The sequence below is a fragment of the Podarcis muralis genome, chromosome 3 (assembly GCF_964188315.1).
Source record: "Podarcis muralis chromosome 3, rPodMur119.hap1.1, whole genome shotgun sequence".
NCBI lineage: Eukaryota > Metazoa > Chordata > Lepidosauria > Squamata > Lacertidae > Podarcis > Podarcis muralis.
In genome coordinates, this window is record NC_135657.1 from 24005803 (window position 1) to 24027730 (window position 21928).

Consider the following 21928-nt stretch of genomic DNA (forward strand, 5'->3'; position numbering starts at 1 on the left):
CACTTTAAAGCTAAAATGGAATGAGACCTGCACTTAAACCATATTCCAAAACCTCTCAAGGACAGAACAGATTCAGTCTTCTAGACTCTTAAATGGATTTTGGCTTGTCTGGGGGTTTGTTTGTTGGAGCGTGCCGTTAAATCCCACTCAGTTTTAAAATGGGAAGCTCTAAAGCAGAGGCTCCCAAACTGTGGCCTGCAATCTTCATTCAAGGGGTCCCACAGTGTGCCTGCAGATCAGTGGTTGAAGCTGGGAAATGGGCACATCCATTTCACTGAATATTTGATCTTAATTTTTAATGTACTTTTTAATTGCTTCTTTTCTTTCTTATATTGCATTTGAAGTCTAAGGAATTACAATTGGTACAACGGGCAGAAAAATATTTAAGTGGTCCACCAGGACCTCCAGTAATTTCAAGTGGTCCGTGGGCAGAAAGGGGGGCATTTGGGAACTGCTGCTGGGGAGCAATCTTCTGTAGGGTTCTAGACAGGTCGCTGCTCACTATTTTGGAGCAGAAAAGAATCAGACTGGAGTGTTCACAGTACATTGATACAACCTCAAAGCTGACTGAAATCCTTTGTGGGCGGGTGTTCTAAAAAGCATGAATATTGAATACACAAAACAGAGAGCAGCACTCTGGTCTTAAACCAAACATCCTATGAAACAGCTATTTCAAAAGCGCTCAGAGCTACAATAGATCTATCTGTGGGAGTGGGTCCATGATAATATCCAGCTAGATCTACTGGCTTCCTTTTTATTCAGATCATTTGCCTGTAATGCCTTAGGAAGCATTTAGTGCTCGCCTGCATTTCACCAGGATTTTTCAAAATGAAATTATGCTGGCGGTTTTTCTTCTTTCACATCCGCCTTCCCTCCAGTGTGTTGGGGATCCTGCTCGAGTAAGCCTTACTGAGCCTGCGAGGAAGCCAAAGCAATCTAAACCCCATTGGCAAATATGGTTCTGATTATTTAAATGAAATTTACTCATAATTGGGGTGGCACTTAATCCATGAAGCCGTAATTGACCAAGGCGGGAGAAAGAGGCTCTGAAAGGAGGTGACTAGATGGCCCTTGATTCTCTTTCAGGGTCCTCCCCATCAGGATATTTGCTCACAAAAGGAACTGGGGAGGGGGAAGAGAAGATAGGCATTTCTGAGACGTGCTCCATGGAATTACAAATAAGAGGAACAGCTCATTGCGCCTCCTCTAGTTTTCATGGGCCTAATGGAAGAGACTCGCTCAAAACAAATCTTTTCTCTGCAGAGCGGCTGGGTGTCTACAGAGAGAGAGGCTAAATGCCCGGCTTTTGATAGAGGCCGAGCTTTCATTGTGCGAGGAGGCCAGCCAAATTCTGTGTGGGTCCCCCACCCCACCGAAAAGCCCACATAAGCTCTTGTTAACAAGCACAGTCCTTAAAGAGGCCTGAAAGCGATGGCTACAGCTTGAGATGAAGTCGGATCCTGGCTGTCGGAGACCCTGCAATAAATTGGCCTCTGGAAATTCTCTAGGGCTGGTATTCCTCAAGGTAAACCCATTTCAACTCAGCGAAACTTCCTTCCCAAGGACAGGTTAGATTTTGCCTTAAGCGTGACTTTTTCTCAAAACTGGAGCTAGTTCAAAGACGTAGCTCTGTCCTGAGCGAGGACCTGAAAAGGGATCATCTGTAGGAAATGTAACTGCCTGAATGAGAGGCTGTCGGGTATTGCTGGTGGGGTGGAGAAAAAAGAGGGGTTTACAGTCAGGTTTGCGCATGTTGATTTGGAAAGCAAGACCCATCAGCAGATTCACTGTGGATAATTCCCAGGCATAGGATGGCAGCCAAACAGTGGCAAGGGGAGGGAAGAAGGGGTACAAACAGGGAGTGTCTCTCTCTCTCTCTTTCTCTCCTTTATCTGAGAATATGACATTGTCGACAGGCCCAAAGGGGAAGAACTTGCACACACCCATCTCCAGCGAGAAACACAAGGTGAAACAAAGTCCTCTTTAAAAACAACAACAGAGGGGGATGGGGAGGGAAGCTTTAGCTGTCAAGCTCCATCGACCGCCTTGTCTGCGCTTTTGACAAGACCAATCTGATGTGCTCCCGAGTCAAAATTGCTAACAGAGACCTCCTTCTCCTCTCGCTGCTGTTTCTGGAGAGGGGAGATCTCTCTCTCTCTCTCTCGGGTCATCTTCCCTCCCGACTCCTCGCCGCCCTCCCCACCCCCTCTCTCTGGCAGGATCGCAGCTATGAGCCGTTTCTCGTTCTCCTTCCCGAGAGGGAAGCGATTGCCAAACCGGGTCAAAAAACCTAGATTCGAAATTGCGAAGCCTGCCTGGTTCCTCCGAAGAGACTCAGGCTGGAGTCTCTGTTCTCAGGGGCACCCAAGCCGATTTGGAACAGGCTCTTGCTCAACTGCTTTGCCGATCGCCGCCTCCTGTTACAGAGCAAGGGGTGTTGGGCATCGAGGCCGCCAAGATTCTTGTTTGCCCCTCCACACACATGTACTCACCAGTATTTTATTTTGGTGGTTCTGTATTACAAGTGTACTATAGCGGGTGGTCTTTTTAAAGAAGAAGAAGAGGCAGCAGCTATAAAGCTCCTCTCGCATACGAACTCCTATCGACTTCCGCTGGGTTTACTCGCGAGTAAGCGGGAACAGGATTTCCAACTTAGTCGTTTTCAGATCTCATGCCATTTCAACGGGAGAAAGTGGAGGCTTGATTTAATGCATCCGCGGCGGCGGGGGGGGGGGTGTTTGTGTGTGAAGTTTGCATGTGATTCAGTTCGCCAGAATACGGTGTGATTTATTACCCGTAGACATCAACCGATGAATATTTGCACAAAACAGGAGAATGTATGAGTTCCCTGTCCCGAGGAGCACCGGGAACAGACATTCGGGCACCATCGGGAGACTTGACCTCCGCGAGGAAAAGGGGTTCTTTCTAATACGAGTATTTAAAATCCCCGATTCAAACCTGCTCCTTCTAAGATCGGCCAGGATGCCATCGTCGGCTAAGTACTGCGGCTGGATGTCATCGAGGCCCCGTGTCTTGCTGAACGCAGACACCCGGTTGACTATCCACAACTTAAAGCGAGCGCTTAGCGGTTCCGAGTTTGCAACTCGGCTCTCTCCCTTCAGCGAAAGCCAAGGTTCTCTTCCAATTAGGCATTCACGGCGCTAGTCCTCCGGGTGCGCTCGGGTGCCGCCGTGCAAAGGCAGAATCCAACTGCGCGCCGCGCTACTGAGAGAACCGACGTGGCGGAGCTGTGAACCCCGCGACCCCCTCAACTCAGAGAAGATCCCCACCGATTCGACGGGACGCCTAACCTCCCAAGAGTTGTTGAAAGCTTTTCCGATTTCTCCCGTGTTTCTGGCACTCCCCTGTCTCCAGCTGAGAGAGAGATTAAAACGGAGAGCTGGTTGAGGGATCTTCACGTCTCTGCCTCCTTTCTGGCTGCTAGAACACGTCGCCCGCCCACGTCTACACGACTGTGGCACTCGCTGGTTTGAACACGCTGGACTGCCACCGTCGCGACTTATCAGAACTTCATTCTAAGAAGCGTTTCCCCCAATCGACGTAAGAAAAGTCCTATTTGTCTACCCCAGCTCCTCAAGTTTTCTTCTTGATCCAAGCTGTTAACACAGCACAAATCATCCTGCAGCAACAGATAAAGAACTCTGTGCGACTCCCAAACTTGGCACGTTCTGCTCTCGACAGAATTTCCTCTAAGCCTCCACCTCGCTAGCTGTGTATCTCTGTGTTACGAAGCTACCTTAAACCAAGGCAGACCATTGATCCATTTAGTTCAATATCGTCTCCACACTGAGCTGCAATATTTCAGGCGGGGTTCCCACCCCAGCTCTACTTGAAGATGCTGAGGATTAAACTAAAGACCTTTGGAGCGCAAATCAGACTGTACCAATGAGCTACGGCCCTTCCTCTCTTTTTTAAAGCAAATTTAACAGGAGGCGAGGTCTTAAATCCACTAGAATATTTCCAATTTGGGCTTCCTCAGGATTGCGGCCCTCTCTAGCGCAATTAAAGCTGCCAAATATTTCTGATTTATCCAGCATTCTCCCCCATAGGATTAGAATTTCCGAAGTTTAGGGGAAATACCCCCAGAACAGCTGTCTCAAGCATCCCGACCCCGAAACACACGGAGGAACGGCAACATCCTATGCATGTATACACGGAAGGAAGTCCCATTGAACTCAATGGAGCTTACTCCCAAGTCTGCGCGATTAGGACTGCAACCTGAGGATTAACCAAAGCGATTTAATTGGCACATTCACGTATGGAAGCAAATCTCATAGGAGTTCCTTTAAGCTTCGTGCGTCCAATATTTAGGAGGCAGTTTATGCCGGGACTCAAGTATAAGAACACGTTCCACGAAACTCACTGGGAGACTTCCTTGTGAGGAGACAGCGTTAGGTGTCGAGGATCGGGAAAACAGTCTAACCCAAATCACGAGACCTGATCCTGATCCTATTCACTTTTTTCCTGGAAGTGCAAATTCAGAGAGTTCTCAGTCACACACACACCCAAAATATCATCTCTCTAGGATCTATTTCCAAATGAAATTCATCGGTGGCCAAAATGGGCTTTAGAACTATAAATCTTGGGTTGGAGAGCATGGCAGCGCATGTTTGCCTTCGGACAGATCGCAAGGGAGCTTCCAGAAGCAAACGGGTCTCGGATGTGCTGCCAGACGGCTCGATCCCAAATCACACTGCAAATCACACCTAGGTGCCATCTTCGCCTTGGGAGGAGCGAGCAGCAACAGCGAGAGGTCGCACGTGGCCGGCCGCGCTGGTAAACTTCCCTAACTTGACGCGTCAGGACTGTGGAGCAGATTAACTCTCCTTCCACAAACCCGCCAGTTCCAAGAGAGCCCAATTAAAACATCATTATTCCAGAAGCAAAGAATACAGCCCCGCCGGGAATTGGCAGTACAATGGCTTCCCTCCCAAAATTCCCCCTTTTTTTCCCTAATACAATACACGTCTAAACAATTTTTAATAAGGCAGGATCTCAACAACAAGAAATCCAACCCCAAGGTTTAACTAGGTTGCTCCACTCGATCGCTCACACAATTATTAAAGAATAAATCCAGTGTGTCTGTCTGTGTCTCTCTACCTCCCCCCACCCCAATTCTTCACTCCGGGGACACCCCCCCCCCCAATTTACCTGGAGGATGTTGGGGTGTCGCAGCCTCTGCAACAAGACCATCTCCTTGGCGATCTTATAGGAAGCCAGGCGATAGCAGCCTTCCAAGGAGGCGTACAGCTTGACGCAGTTGTCGATGTCGTGGCCGCCGAAATCGACGGACTTGAGGGCCACGGCCAGGCTGCGGTTGAGCACGGCTCTGTAGACGGCCTTGGTGTAGCCCGAGCCCAGGTAGTGCACGTTGCTCACGTTGCCGATGTCCCGGCAGCCGAGCGCCAGCGGGCCGAGCGAGAGCTCCAGCTGAGCTCGCGGGTGGTCCCAGGGCGCGCCGCCCCAAGAAGGAGCCCGGGGTCCGGGCAGCTTGGGGCGGCTGCTGCTGCGCTCCGTGGAAGAAGAAGACGACAAGGAGGAAGAGAGCCGCTGCGGAGCGAGATCCATGAGCCGCCGCTCCAGGGGTCGCACTGCCAGGCGAGCCCCGGCGGCAGCTGCCTCCCGAGGCGGCTGGTAGCGCAGCACCTCCTCGTAGCGCTCTCGGATCTGCCGGGCGAGGTCCTCGGGGAGGGGGCGGCTGCTGCTGCCCGCCTCCCCCGGCGAGCCCGCCAGCGAGTGCGTGACGCCCGCGCTGAGCTGCTGCTGCTGTTGCTGCTGGGGATCAAAGGCCGGGATGAAGAGGACGTTGAGCAAAGTGCCCAGCAGGAAGGACATGCAGAAGCCGGCGGCCACGGCCAGCTTGCGCCGCTTCATCGCCCCGGAGAGCTCGGGCAGGGCAGCGATCGCGGCTCGCCGCTGCTTGCCTCCGCTGCCGCCGCTGATCAGCTTGGCTGCCGCGAGCTCCTTTGCAACATTCCAGCTCCGCAGCAGCGACGGCCAAGGAAAGAAAACCACCAGCGGCTCTCCCAAAAATAAAAGCACCCGCCAGCCGCCTCCTCACGCTGCCCGGCCGCCGCTCCGCTGCCCTGCCACCCTCATGACACTTGCCTCCTCCAGCGCCGCCTTTATAAAGCCTCCCCGAAGCGCTTATTATTAGCTGCACCCCTGCCAGGAGGGAGAGGGGAGTTCGCATTTGGAACGGGGGAGGGCAATGTATTTGGAATCCTCCGAGCGTTCTGCACACATGGTGACGCCACCTGATTGGCGGCTCGGCGCCGCCCGCCGAACGCGGAGGGCGGCACGGGGGTGGATGGGAAACGTAGTCTCCCGCTCGGCGCGGAGAATGGAGAGCGCGGGGAGGGAGGACTACGGGTCCCAGAGGGCGCTTCTGCGACGGAGAGGAAAGGGGGCTCCTGGAGGAGGCGCCGCGGACTCGATAACGGTGTCGCCCGCAGAAGACAGCGGGGAATGGGACCGGGTATGGGGCCCCTTCTTGCCCGGCGGCTGGTTCGCGGCATCGCCGCCTGACCCGCAGGGAAGGAAAGGGGGTCGTCGGAATGCGGAAAGCAGAGCTTGTAAATTAGGAAATCGTCAGGACTCGGAGGGCGGGAGGTGAGGATGGGTGTATTGGAAGGTTATTTCTCTGCTTCGACCTTTCTGGATTTGGGGCTCCGATTGCCCCAGGGTGTCCATCTGAAGACAGAAATTCATCGCTCTACTTTAGTGCACGTGTGCGCGTGTCGTAGCCGGACAAACTGAGACCCTCTTTTCCAAACCTCTTATTTTGAGGATGCTGTGACGATTCTGTCTATGATCAAGTGGTGATTTTGTGGGTGGGTGGGGTGTATTTTTAAATGCTTCAAGAGCTGTCCAGATACTTCCGTCGCTTTCACCCTCCCGCCGCGCCCCTTCATCTGCCGCCCTCCTGACATTGTCCCATGAATCATACGCGTGAAGGAGCCTCTGTGGAACAGGCAGCGCCCGCGTCGGAATGCCGATGTGAGCGAGGGAAGTGGGCAGCAGAAGAAGGATGGGTGAGACGAGGAAAGTTGCTTTTCTCCCCCCCACTGCTGACCTTTCAAAAATATGTCCCAAACTGAATATCAACTTCAGAATTGCATGAGGTCATTTATTCTTTATGGCAGCGCTGATGAACCGCTTTCCCTATTAATTTGTACATATTTAAAGCTATGGACAAATGCCTGTTTGTAATAAATAGGAATAAACGTTTATTTCAGACTGTGCTTGTGCCACGCTCGCAGCTGGCCCTTGTACTGCTAGAGATCAATATCAAATATCTATGGTTGCTTACGTGAGAAGGAAACAAGGTTCACGGAACTCAGTCGAGTTTACTCCCGTGTAAACATGGATGGTATCTTTAAAGTCAGCGGGTAGAAGCCAGACTTGGTCCCGTTTAGGGTAGGCCCACTGAAATCAATGGGTCTACTCTAAACATGTCGGTGTTCAGCATCACCGCTCAATACAGTTTGGCATTTTAAGGCTACTGAATGAAGCTCAACCTTACTTTACCTCCTCTACCCCACCCCCCGCCAGCCAGCCCCATAACACCTACAAATTATGGGTCGTTTGGAAAGCCATTTGTGCAAATGGGAGGCGGGGCTCAGCCATCGGCGCTGAATCGCCTTTGCCTGGAGGGGCAGACATAAATCTGATTTAAAATACACAGTTGCAACAATGCTGCGATAAATCGCCGCGATTAGGTTGGCCGAGGGTGTTAAATGAGGCGAACAGAAAATTTGCTTTCTAGGCAGAGGAAAGTGGCGAGTCTTAAATGGACTTTCATTAAGGCGAGTGAATATTTCAGATTTCCCAGCTCAGTCCCCTGTGTGCCTATCTGCTCAAAACTAAATCGCGTTGAGGTTAATGGGATTGCCTGAGACTGCAATCCCAGACACACTTACCTGAGAGTAAACCCCATTAGACACAAATGTTTTGCTAGTAATAGAACTGAGATGCATCCAGCGGGACTTACTTCTGCATATCCATCAACAAAGGATTGTGAGGTTTTATCTCATGGGCGGAAGAGCTACAAACTTTCTCTGAGCTACAGAGTGTTTAAACCTCCCTCTTCAAATATTGCGCCTTGATCGATTTCTCTGGTAAGTGGAGAAGTTGATTCCACACACAAAAACTTCGGTTGGAGGGAGGGTGTGTGTGTCCTGTGTCGTGACTAGGAAATAAGTCCCCAAAAATGGTCCTCAAAGAAAGCTGCAATGCTAAACCTACAACTCTCAGGCTGGGGCTGGCCTTGATCCCCCTGCTCAGCTAGAACGTGAATTGCAGGGTCTGGGTGTTAATGGTGCGCTTATCCATCAAGGTCTGCATGACGGCGCTGTTAGCAACTAATTAGCAAACACAAAGGGAGAGCGCATCAGAGCTGGGGAGAAGGGCGGCGGCTCCAGGCAGCCGGCTCGAATCCAGTCCTCAGAGAAAAAGGGCTGGCGGAGTGTGGTGCCGCTCATGTCACCCACACAAAAGAAAGTGGCGTTGAAACTGTCAGTTGCCACCAGCCGGAAGATTTGCGGGCAGCAGAATCAATTAATTTCACCTCCTGGGTTTTGGTCTTCGGTGGAAAGGCTCCTGGCAAGGGAGGAAGCGCCATCAGCAATGCATTCCTCTCTTCAATTTTTATAAATTGTGGCTACTATTTTTTATGAATTCAGGTGGCTACTGAAGGAGGGGCGCTTCTCAGTGCTGGCACCCCACTTAAAAAATAGTCTCTGCAGAGAAGCTCACCAACCTCCCCTTTACAATATTTTCCATACTAGGTTAAGACTTGATTATCCACCCAGGCTTTTTAAACCTTTCTTTTAAAACAAACCATGGGCCTTTGAAGGTGGTTTAAATAAACTTTGTAGCTAACATTTATATATTATTATTATATTATATTATATTATATTATATTATATTATATTATATTATATTATATTACATTACATTATATTATATGTAATATAATATAAAATAGGCTTCTATCACTGAAGGTGAAACCCACAAGAACCCCACAAGATTCATCAGAAGTGTGAACTGTGGATGCACAAGTCATTCATGTCTTCACTTTTGCCACTTTGATGTAACCTCCAAAGTTAAGCTTAGGTAAAGGAGACTCTGGACTTTTATTTTTTCCTTTGTACTCTGCTGTCTCCATCCTAAATATGTTTGTGTGCATATGTCCTGTTGATTTTGAGAAAGTGTATTTAGCCTCACCATAAAGATCCCCTAATGACTTGGGAAGAAACCCTGTTTATTTCTGCTGGACTTGCTTCCAAGTAAAAAAGTGTGTCTGGGATGAGACTACGCAGTTTGGGAGTTGATTTAATCTACATCAGCAGGGTTGAGTTCTGTGTGGTTTTACAATTAAGGCTGAATTTGACTTCTTTCAGAAAGTCATAAACCTATATTTGTTTTCAAGGACAAGGAGAAATGTATGAAAGGCACATATGTGTGGTCTACCATACAGAACACAGACACTTATTTGTATGTATAGAGATAAATAAAATGAATGGAGATTTACAGTGAGGAGACAGTGACTTATCTGTCTGCATAGAAATATTTGGGAATGACTGACTCATTGACTCGCTCAGGGGAATAACAAGATTTTATTATTATTGCTTTTTAAGGCAGCTGTGTTGGCCCATAAGCGGGGGGGGGGGGGCTCTAAAATCCATAGCCGGACAATGTACCTGTGCATGCTCACAGCCGGACCAAACAAAATGGTGCATAAGCTGTCAAATGTGCCATAATTATTTTCCATTGGGCTAGAGACATTACCCAAAGCAGGAGTTAAGGGGAATAAGGGAAAGGGGCTTACAAAAATCAGCCAGGATGTTGAAGCCTTGAGGTCTGCAATTAGACTGGATTAATCTTTACTGCATGCTTGAGAACATGGGACACCATTTTTACAGCATCCTCACTGGCCGCCCATCGACTACCAAGTTGGGCTCAAGGTTCTCCTATTAAGTTATAAAACCCTGAGCAACTTAGGTCCAGAATACGTCAGGGACAGCCTGAGCATTTATATCCCAGCTCAGTCACTGAGATCATCTGCAGAAGTGTCATTGCTCATTCCCCAAGTTGGCAAGGGCCATTTGACAATAACAAGCAACTGAGCGTTTAGTGTCATCAACCTAATATTGTGGAATACTCTGCCATACTCAGAGTAGACCAATAAGGCTACTTAGGTGGCTACACAGCCCAGTCATTCTCTAAAATAGTGTATATATACAATGCATATTATTATTATTATTATTATGTATTCCTCCAAGGGGGACACGGGTGGCGCTGTGGGTTAAAGCCTCAGCGCCTAGGACTTGCCGATCGTCAGGTCGGCAGTTCGAATCCCCACGGCGTGGTTCGCTCCCGTCGCTCGGTCCCAGCACCTGCCAACCTAGCAGTTCGAAAGCACCCCCGGGTGCAAGTAGATAAATAGGGACCGCTTACTAGCGGGAAGGTAAACGGTGTTTCTGTGTGCTGCGCAGGCTTGCCAGATGCAGCTTGTCACGCTGGCCACGTGACCCGGAAGTGTCTGCGGACAGTGCTGGCTCCCGGCCTATAGAGTGAGATGAGCACACAACCCTAGAGTCTGTCAAGACTGGCCCGTACAGGCAGGGGTACCTTTACCTTTTATTCCTCCAAGGAGCTCAAGTGATCTGCATGGGACTTCCCCTGCCCCCTTGATTTTATTGCCAAAACAGCCCTGCATGGTAGGACTGACTACCAGGGTTTCCCAAATTTAGTTCTCCAGCAGTTTTTGTACTATAATTTCCATCACCCCTGACAACTGATCCTGCTAGCTAGGGATGATGTAGTCCAAAAACAGCCAGAGACCCAAGTTTGGGAAACCCTTGGCTCGCCTAAAAAAAGCAAGTGAGCTTCATGATTGGGTGGGGATCTAAACCTGGGTTGATACAGTCTTTGTCCATCAGGCTAACCATCGCACCACATATTTTATCAATTTGATATAGCACATGTACCAGAAAACTCGTCGCGCCTCTTTTCTGGTAGGATCCGCATCTCATCCAAGACTCCAGAGCCACAGTGAAATTCTAGTGACAAGCTGAGGATGCCAAGAGTGAATCTGAATCTGAACTCCCATCAACAATATGTTCCTGATTTAAATGTAATATTCTTTTAATTGGACGGCATGTAAACCATGAAGCGGTAATTAAAAGAGGGTGGGAATCTGGTAGATAACTTGCAGAGAGAATCTGAAAGGCAAGCGGGCAGACTCATCCAAGACCCTCAGGGTCCCCCCCCCCCCCCCGCCTCAGCCTTTTCTAACTTTAATAACTTCAAGTCTCCAAATAGTATTTTTTTTTAATGAAGCACTCATGGATGATACACTCAATATGCTATGTATTAATTAGACAAACATGAAGGTTTTAAATTACGCATGCAGAGCCCTCAGAAGAGGTTGCCGATCTCCCCCTTGCCGTATTTCCTTTTCATTATCCTTCGCTCTGATGCCTGAATTTAAGCACCCTTGATCAAACTCTCCGTGAACTAGGCCACCGGTTCCCAGACGTTTTTGGGCCACTGCCCCCTTGGTCCCATAAACTCATCCCCAGTGCCCCCTACGTAAGGTAAGGGTACCCCTGCCCGTACGGGCCAGTCTTGACAGACTCTAGGGTTGTGCGCTCATCTCACTCTAGAGGCCGGGAGCCAGCGCTGTCCGCAGACACTTCCGGGTCACGTGGCCAGCGTGACAAGCTGCATCTGGTGAGCCAGCGTAGCACACGGAACGCCATTTACCTTCCCGCTGGTAAGCGGTCCCTATTTATCTACTTGCACCCGGAGGTGCTTTCGAACTGCTAGGTTGGCAGGCGCTGGGACCGAGCAACGGGAGCGCACCCCACCGCGGGGATTCGAATCGCCGACCTTCTGATCGGCAAGTCCTAGGCGCTGAGGCTTTTACCCACAGCGCCACCCGTGTCCCCAGTGCCCCCTATCCCTGTTTAAAAAACATGGTTCAGAATAGCACTTTTCACAACCCACTAAGGAAGATAGCAACACAATGAAATCCAAAACAGGAACCACTAATTGCACCTTTATTCAAAATCCACTTTAAACTATTTCCTTTAATCAATTCAACAAAACTGATGAACTTAGCAGCTTTTTCAAAGTCTGATAATCATTGACACCCCCAGAGCTGCCGCCCCCCCTGCCTCCTTGCTTCTTAGCGCCCCCTAGTTAAATCAACCATGCTCTTCATGGGGTGATACCACCCATTTTGGGAGCCACTGGACTAGATGTTTGAGAGTCGGCGCCGTCCCAATTTCTTTAAATTGAGTTTCAAACATAAATGGGAGGTTAAATGTGAAAATGCCGGAGAAACAGCTATACAGTTAAGTTGGGTCCTGAGACCTTGTGCTAGGAATGGAAAGGAACAATCAGGTTACACAAATTAAATAGGTTTTTTTAAAAAGGGTAAAGGACCCCTGGATGGTTAAGTCCAGTCAAAGGCGACTAGGGGTTTGCGGCGCTCATCTCGCTTTCAGGCCGAGGGAGCCGGCCTTTGTCCACAAACAGCTTTCCGGGTCATGTAGCCCAGTGTTTCCCAACCTTTTTTGGACAAAGGCACACTTGTTTGATGAAAAAAATCTCGAGGCACACCACCATTACAGCCCCGTGACGTCAGCGCGCAGCGTCACGCCGGGAGGGACGCACGAAAGTGTAAGTTTCAATTTTTTTCCCTCCCCTCCTGTGTAAAGGGGAATGCATTCTGCTAAGTAAAGGCACTTGCCACAGCAGCGTCAACGTCACAGCACCCACCGGCACCCAAGAGAGAAGGGGTCTCAGCAGCCCTTTTGCCAGGAAGAGGAGCAAGAACGAGAGGAGGAGGAGGAAGAGGAAGAGAGTCCCCCCCAAAAAAACATTCTCCTTTTGATCTTCCTTATTTGCAATTTCTCATTGCAAAACAGCGGTTGATATAGAGCTGATTTTTTTGTTATTACAGTCCCCACCCCCTCACCTAGAAAAACACCCCCTGCCAATTTTATTATTATCATTATTATTATTATTATTCCCCGCCACTCTGGGAGGCTGAAGCCCTTTAAGGCTTCCTTCTGTCCACTCTCTGTGAATTACCTGCCCGGAGCGGGTTTCTGGGGGGGGGGGGCGCTGCTGCCGGTGTCCTCCCCGTCGAGTCTCGCCTTGCCCGGCGCGTGGCGGCCGCCCTTTCCCACACTCTGCCGGCTGCGCTGCCAAGCCCCGCGGCTCGGCCTGTCAGCGTTACCGGGCTCGGCGGGCGGTAATTCCCGAAGAAAGCCGGCGGCGCTTGAAGAGCTGGCAAGCCCCCATTTGCATGTCTGTTTTCCGCAGCCCTTGGAGAGGATTAAGTTCCCTCCTTCCTGCCGGGGAACCTCCAAGCTTTGGGGGTGGGGGGGGAGGAGGCAGCAAAGCGAGGCAGGAAGGAGAGCGCGGCTTGGCTGGGTGAGCTTTGGCAGGGGCAGTGTGCCGCGGAACACCGGTTGGGAAACACTGATGTAGCCAGCATGACTAAAGCACTTCTGGTGCAACAGGACACCATGACAGAAACCAGAGTGCATGGAAATGCTGTTTACCTTCCCGCCACGGAGGTACCTATTTATCTACTTGCACTGGCATGCTTTTGAACTGCTAGGTTGGCAGGAGCTGGGACAGAACAATGGGGGCTCAGCCCGTTGTGGGGATTCGAACCACGGACATTCTGCTCTGAGCCCAAGAGGCTCAGTGGTTTAGATCACAGCGCCACCCGCATCCCATTACAAATTAAATATCAGCAGCCCAGAGTGAAGATAATACATCAGTATTAAAGGGGTCCCATCTGCAAGACTTAACCACCCAGTCATGTCAGTGGTCCCAATGAGTACAGTCTGCACATCTCATGGTGCTCTGATACCATCCTTGTGACATATGGAAGGAGGGAGACGCTTGAATGATGAGGGAGAGCAGAAATGGACACAAGACGCTCAAAGAGGACCAAGACACATTGAGATGTCAAGCCCAAGAGTCTACCAATAACACGCCACCTGCTGGTGTTTGATATGGCCAGCATTTTCCAAAGCAAAATGCCAAGCCATCCATCTTCTGTGACCCTCAAGAGTGGTCAGGCAAATTTGGGGAGTTCAGGCTCCTGCTGCAGTTTATCTGCCACACGCACAAGACAGCTTTCTGTTGCTTTGCCAATTTTAACATGGCAGCTCCTGTTCTCCAGAACTCCAAGCCTATTGAATCCTAGAACTGTAGAGTTGGAAGGGATCCTGAGGCTTCTATTGTCCAACCCAGTGCAATGCTTCATTGTACTGTTTTCAGCACTTGCTATAAAAAACAATAATCTTGTTTAAGGCCACCTTGACCAGACATGCAATATTATTATGTACTTATGCTTTTTACCATCTGCTGCACTATTTGATACTGAGTCTCCACCCCACTTGGAAGAAAGGTGTTCATTGGTTAGAAAGATCCCAAGACTGTTAATGTGGTTAACACAGGTGGACTCTGTGATGAGTCCTTGCCTGTCAGAATACCACATTCACACCATACTTTTAAAGCACTTTAAGCAGTCCTGGCTCCCCCCAAAGTATCCTGGGAACTGTAGTTTGCTAAGGGTGCCAAGGAATTGTTAAGAGACTCCTATACCCCTCCCAGAGCTACAATTCCCAGCATTCCCTGTGAAGAGGAATTGACTGTTAAACCACTTTGGGAAATGTAGCTGTGTGAGGGGAATAGGTGTCTCCTAGCAACTCTCAGCACCCTTCGCAAACTACATCTCCCAAGATTCTCTAGGAGAAGCCAGGACTATTTAAAAGGGGCATCATAGCACTTTAAATGTACAGGGCAGAGGGCTTTCTCAGTAGTAGTGGGACACCCTCCCATCAGATGTCAAGGCGATAAAGAACTACACAACTTTTAGAAGACATCTGATGGCATCCCTGTATCAGGAAGTTTATAATGTTTGATGTTTCATTATGTTTTTATATGTGCTGGAAGCTGCCCAGAGTAGCTGGGGAAACACAGCCAGATGGGCGGAGTATCATCATCATCATCATCATCAAAGGCAGTTTCCTGTGTTCCAGGACAGAAAGTGGAAGAGGGAAGTATAAATGAATATAAAAGAAGAATATACTTCTTAGCAGATGTGTGTAACATCCACGTAGCCAAGAGCTGGCAGATGCAAAAATAAACAAACAAAATCAGTTTTGAGTTCCACATGCAACAACACCCAGACAATTTTGTTAAATCCCTTCCAGGAGACACGTTGCTGCAACAGAGATGGTGTCCTGCTCCTGATTTTATATATATATTATTAAAGATTTACTTTGTTTCCAAAAGTAAGTGCATTGTCTCTTTCTTCAGGTTGTGCTTTCATTTTTTCAAGCAGCCCACCATGTGGAGAAGGATCAGTCTATCAGCCTCTTTTGCACAGAGCTGGCTTCTTCACGGTTATAATTCCCCTTGATGGCTGGCGTTGCTTCCAGACACCTAACAGCTATTTACCCATCCCTCCCCTCTTAATCACAGAACCCATTTAGAGAGGGATTAGCAGCTTTCACACATAAGCAAAGGGAAAACCTCCCGTGGAGAAGACAATGGAAGCTTCTTCCCCCTTGGTGGTTTCTTATCAGATAATGGAAGAAACTCTGCCCTATTGGAAGGCTCTTGTTTAGCCAGGTATTTTGCATTACAATCTTACCTGAGGTGGTTCAGGAGCAGGAATGTCAATAGGCCAAGTTGTGGGGGAAGGGGGAGGAGCAGAAAACAGCCAGGAGGAGAGGCTGTTTTGAAGACCACATGCTGGTAGCAAAATGAGTTGCTGTTGTTTTTAATTTAGTTTTCTGCAATTAAGGAGGCAAGAACACCCTCCTTGATCAGAGGAGAGATCTGCCTAATCCAGAAACTGCTCACAGTAGCCAGCCAGGCTGCTCAGGGAAACTCAAGAATGGAGTATGAGAGATTGCTGAATGGAGAGAAATCAGTAGAGCATGAGACTCTTAATCTCTTAACCTCTCAGGGGCAGGGGGTTCCAGCCCCACGCTGTGCAAAAGATTCCTGCATGACAGGGGGTTGGACTAGATGACCCTTGTGGCTCCTTCAAACTCCACAAGCCGATGATTCTATGAAAGCAATAGTTATTTCTGATCATTCCCACCCACCTTAGGATCTGTCTGATGCTCTGACAGGCCCCCTCCTGCATTTGATGAGGTGACTGCTTCAGACTATTCAGATATGCCATCGTTAATTTCTCCGGTTCTTTAAAAATTATAATATTCCATCTAACAAAACAACGCTGTCCAGGGTTGTAAAGACTGTGGAGAGAATAATTGGGTGCACTCTTCCCACCTTGGATCAAATCTATGCTTCCAGGTGTCATAAGAAAGCTGCAGAGATGGTGCAGGATAGTGCACACCCCCGGAAATGATCTATTTCAGCTTCTGCCTTCTGGAAGAAGGTACAGGGTTATAAAGACTAGGACTAGCCGCCTGAGAAACAGTTTCTATTCAAATGCGATTTTGGTTTTAAATGCAGTGTAAGGTAGTCTCTATGGGAGTATATTGTATTTAATTATGGGGTATCAGAGTTTTTAGGGGGCTAACCAGGCTGGGATAGCAGGATTGTTGGTTTCTCAATGTCTGATGTAGATTTTTTCAATTTTGTTGTTCTGCATGGGACAATGACAGTAAAGATTATTGTATTGTATAGTAAGTCATATAGCATCATGTCTTAATTTAAAGTCATTTTAAACATCTAAAGGGCTGTCATGTTTAAGATGAAGCAAGCTTGTTTTCTCTGCTCCAGAGAGCAGGGCTTGATTCAATGGATTCAAGCTACAAGGAAGGAGATTCGGACTGAACATCAGGAAGAACTTTCTGACAGTAAGAGCTGTTCCACAGTGGAACGGTCTCCCTCAGGAGATTGTGGATGCTCCTTCATTGGAGGTTTTTAAGCCTAGGTCAGATAGCCACCTGTCATGGATGCTTTTGTTGATATTCCTGCATTGCAAGGGTTTGGTCTGGATGACCTTTGAGGTCCCTTCCAACTCTACAATTCTGTGATTCTATGAAATGCTGGTAAGGGCCATGGCTCAGCGATGGGGCATATACCTTTCATGTAGAAAGCCCCAGGTTCAGTCCCTGGCATCTGGGCTGGGAGGGGCTCTGAAATGAAATGCTGGAGAAGCTGCAAGTTAGCATAGAATAATAATAATAATTATTATTATTATTATTATTATTATTATTATTATTATTATTATTATTAATACCCCGCCCATCTAGCTTGGTTTCCCCAGCCACTCTGGGTGGCTTCCAACAGAATGTTAAAATACAATAGTCTATTAAACATTAAATGCTTCCCTGAACAGGGCTGCCTTCAGATGTCTTCTAAAAGTCTGGTAGTTGTTTTTCTCTTTGACATCTGGTGGGAGGGCATTCCACAGGGTGGGAGCCACTACTGAGAAGGCCCTCTGCCTGGTTCCCTGTAACCTGGCTTCTCACAGTGAGGGAACCGCCAGAAGGCCCTCAGCGTCCGGGCAGAACATTGGGGGTGGAGACACTCCTTCAGGTATACTGGACCGAGGCTGTTTTGGGCTTTAAACAATGAGCCTGTTGGAGCAATGGTCTGGCTCATTTTGAGGCCGTTTCCATTCTAGCCCAGTATTGGAATGATGGGGGCAGTGGTATAGAGGATGGGGAGCTCACTTTCAGGCCTCCCCCCCCCCATAGAAGGAACAATTACGTCATCTTCTTGAGTACCAGGGTAGTTCTTGGAGCTCGCTCTCCCAGGAGGCACGTGATGACCAGCAACCTAGATGGCTTTAGAAAAGGATTAGATAAACTGATGGAGAGGGCTATCACATGATGCCCATGTTCTGCCTTCACAGTTGGAGGCAGCAATGCTTCTGAATACCAGTTGCTGGAAACCACAGGAGGTGAGAGGGCTCTTGGGCTCGGGGTCCTCCTTGCTGGTTTGTCACAGGCATCTGGTTGGCCACCTGTGAGAACAGGATGGCGGACTAAGATGGGCCATTGGCCTGATCTAGCAAGATGTTCTTAGGTGAAACCTTCTCCCCTGCTTTCCAAAACTGGACTTTTTACAGTGAGGAAACAAGGGTGGAAATGCAATGGACATATCCCCCCAATGAACCAATTGGGATACATGTTCAGTAAACAGCCAGAGTCATAAAGCCTGCCCACAAACAAATCAGGATGACTGCTCCATAACCAGGTCACCTGGAAGCAACCCAAGGAACACAGGGTGGCATTTTGTCCTCAAAACAACCCTGTTCAGTTAGGTGACAGATGATGCCATTGGTAACACAGACATGCATTCCCCCAGTCTTGTCCAAATCCAAAGCACTGGGGTTCCTTATATCAGATTGGCTTCCTTGCTGCATATCTCCCAGCAAACCATTTGGCGAGTTAACGATGTGTTTGGTGAGGATGAGCTTCCCTTTCTCTCCCTGTGTCTGGAGGCAGCAGGCTTCCTTGGATGATCCCCAAGCCTGAAGGCACTGAGGAAAAGGAGGGGGAAGAAAGGGAAGTTGGAGGGGAATTTCTGCTCAGTGCACAATGCTGACCGAAAAGGAATGGCAGTGCAGTAGCCAATAAGGTAGGCAGACAGCTCCCTTATGCTGAATCAGAAGACTGGTCCACATAGCTCTGTGATGCCTACACCAGGGATGGGGAAGCAGTGGTTCTCTAGATGTTGTTGGATTCTCAACTCCCATCAGCCTCAGTGCAGGCAGGGATGATGGGAGGTGTAGTCCCACTGGATCTGAATGGATAATGCAAAATACCTGGCTAAACATATGGTGCATATGTTTGAAAGGGTGTGTGAAAGTTCAAGTATTTAAGGTCTGGGTAGCCAAGAACAGACAGATTTACAAACTTGGGTGTGTGCAGGGCTGTCTTAAGCATATCCGGCGTGTGGTGCAAAGCTCCCTCGGGTGCCCCCCTCCCCCGTTCCCCAGAAGTTTTTTAAAGAGAAGACGGCGCTGCCAGCGGGGCTGGAGGAGGTGGAGGGTGGCTGGAGGGTGGCTCCTCCGGCAGGGAAGAGGTGGAGGCTGGACACGACATCTCTCAGCCCAGCTGGCTGCTTCGTGCTGCAGTGGCCATGGCAGACTGAGGCTCCGGGTGTGGCGCTGCTTCGATGCAGCATGGCAGAGGCGGGCGAGGGCAGCGAGCTGATGCCAGGAGGCACCGCATCCAGCCTCCGCCTCTTCCCTGGCACCCTCCAGAACTTGGCGCCCTGGCGCCCCGCGCCACTAGCCTCTATGGGTAAGACGTCCCTGGCTGGGAGGTCCAATTCCAGAGGGACCATCCTGTTAGGCTGCAATGGAGTGTGATGGATTGCTCTAAAGTCACTTCAGCACCAGTTTTGCGGGGGAAATCATCTCCTAACTTCCCCACCCTGCCCTGTATTTTGTCAGAACAAAGATGGCAACCCTAATTCCAGCCCTATCTGAAGATGTCAGGGATTGAACCTGGGATTTTCTACATGGAAAGCAAATGGTCTGCCAATGAGTTATGACCCTCTCCCTCCCCTTGGGGCTAGGTCCAATGCCACGAGTCAGCAGTGTCCACATTTCCAAGAAGGCTGTCCACTGTCCACATTCACACCATACTTTTAAAACAATATGATAACACTTATGGACAGGAAATGTATTGGCTGGAAGTATGACAGATTTCGAACCAGGGCACTGCCTAACAGTGTAGCAGCTGCATTCTATACCAATTGCAGTTTCTGGGATGTCTTCAAGAGCAGCCCCACATTGAATGTCGTATAATCCAGTCAGGAGGTTACTGGAGCATGGATTACCATGGCCAGAGATTATCTCTATCTAGGAAAGACTATAGCTGGCAAGCCAAGGTGGCTCAAGGCATTTCGAGCCACTGAAGATACCTGGGGTTCTAGTGACAAAATTGGATCTAGAAGCCTCCCCCTCCCCAAGCTATGGACCCAAGAACTGCCCATGGAGAGTACCTCCATGTTGTCAGGGATCAGTCTCAGTTTATTAGCCCTCATTCATCCAGTTACAGTGGCCAGAAACCAGGCCAACATGTCCTCAGACAATAAAGAGAAATATAGATGGGTGTCCTCAGTATATGCTGACACCCAACTTCAGGTTGCATGAAGTTGGCAGCTTCATAAATTCTTTGCCTGTACTACTCAAGTCTGCATGCCCAGAGAAGCGGGACCATTCAAACAGAGTGTGCCTAGCACATTCTTTCAGTGAAGTGAAAGGCTCCTGGGGAACTGACTCATCAAGGCATGAAATTCCACAGCAAATTTAACCCAGGTCTGCTGGACTCAGCTTGGGTTGGGGGTGACCTCAGTGATAGTTGAGGTTATTTTTCTCTAGGCTAAGGAATCTGATGTAGCCACAGATTAATATGGAATAACAGATGGGACAAGATAGCTCAAATGCAGGCATGCTCAATTTGTGACTCACTAAGCTGAACACACATCATTGGTTGTGTATTGTGGCCTGCCAGATGGCTTAACTTCTTGATTGGTTTGGTATGTGGACCTTTGTTTAGTTGTTGTTTTTCTGCAGTCATGGACAGCAGTGAGATCTTGAGGCTTAACAACCTCCTGGCTATCTAACCGTGATTGGCTTGGTGGGTAACAAGCTGTGCAGGTCTGATCTTAAGGATACCAAGATCTGATCTTAAGGCTACCAAGGATGCCCACTACCTAAGGATCATCTCTTTTCAGTCTTGGAATGAAGGCATCTAAGAGTTCCAGACCAGCCAATGAGAATGGGAACAGGTAGTGGCAGCCAGGAACATAGAGCTGAAAACTGAACAAACCATCCACACAGGCTTATGCATAAAGGCAACATGGTAACTGCCAATGCATCACCAGGTCCATTGCTCTCCATGAATTGTTGGACAAAGTCTGATGCAGGGAGCCTGCCTTACTGCTGGAGACTCCCTGTGTGATATAGAACTCTACAAAACTAGGATTCGGCCCCATCAGCTCTGCTCACCCCTACCTTTTACATGGGAGAGGCATGCTCCAACAGGGTGACTGAATGGAAAGTGTGAGTTAAACTATGGAGACGTCAGTTCAGATGGTGACTCAAACCTGAGCCAGCCACCATCTCTTAGCCCGACCTACCTATACAGGCAGGGACGCGGACTTATAAAAAATATTGGGGGGGCCCGGGAAAGCTCATGAATAATAAATAAGCTCATGAATATGCAAATAAAGTGGCACCGCCTCCTCGTGAGCGAATAGGGGAGAGCGTGCTGCGCCTATTAATCAGCTCCAAAGGAAATTGGGTGGAGCTTTTGCTCGGGAGGGAGGGCAGGAGGCATGCAGCCCGCCCCTCCCTGTGCATTTTGGGCTGGGGGAGGGGCGGCGATGGCGCTCTGCTGGAGGGGCGCCGGAGATTATTGGGGGGGCGGAGCCCCCCCAAACGAATTTTTGAGGGGGCTCGGGCCCCCTCAAGCCCCATGGAGTCGGCGCCTATGTATACAGGGTTGTTGTAAAGATAAAATGGGACAACATCATACATTATCACCAGTATTTTATGAATTGCCTTGTACAGATAGTGGACACCTGTTGTATCTCAACCCCTAGAGAAAGAGTAAGATATGCATGTACTCAATGTATAGAACAATTGCTTTTATGACCTGGGTCAATTCCTTGTGGCTGCTTTTCTAGGGGTTTATGGGGTGATGAGCCTTTGACCATTGACCAAGTCTGACCATTGACCATGCTGGCTTGTCAACCACAGGGGCACTGCCAACTCCTGCAACATTGACAGCCCATCAGTTCCATAGGAGTGCAGGTTCCATAGGGGGAAAAACAATGGTCCCAACCTCGTTCTAAGACTGACACTAGCAAACAACCCTATGTATGTTTACTCAGAAGTAATTTCTACTGTGTTCAATAGGACTAC

General features: G+C 49.0%; 1 protein-coding gene and 1 long non-coding RNA gene across 2 annotated transcripts in view; one reads left to right on the top strand and one right to left on the bottom strand.

Moving 5' to 3' along the window:
• Positions 1–6139, bottom strand: part of PKDCC (protein kinase domain containing, cytoplasmic) — a 42963-nt gene extending 36824 nt beyond the window's left edge. Inside the window, exon 1 of the mRNA XM_028724773.2 lies at positions 5173–6139. Coding sequence (XP_028580606.2) covers positions 5173–5895 — 723 coding nt within the window. The 5' untranslated portion in view covers positions 5896–6139. The remainder of the gene's footprint in view (positions 1–5172) is intronic.
• A 196-nt stretch (positions 6140–6335) lies between these two features.
• LOC144327218 (uncharacterized) lies at positions 6336–15328 on the top strand. The gene is made up of 3 exons (XR_013392144.1): positions 6336–7055; positions 11007–11161; positions 15013–15328. It is a non-coding gene; the product is annotated as an uncharacterized LOC144327218 (long non-coding RNA).
• Positions 15329–21928: the final 6600 nt, after the last annotated feature.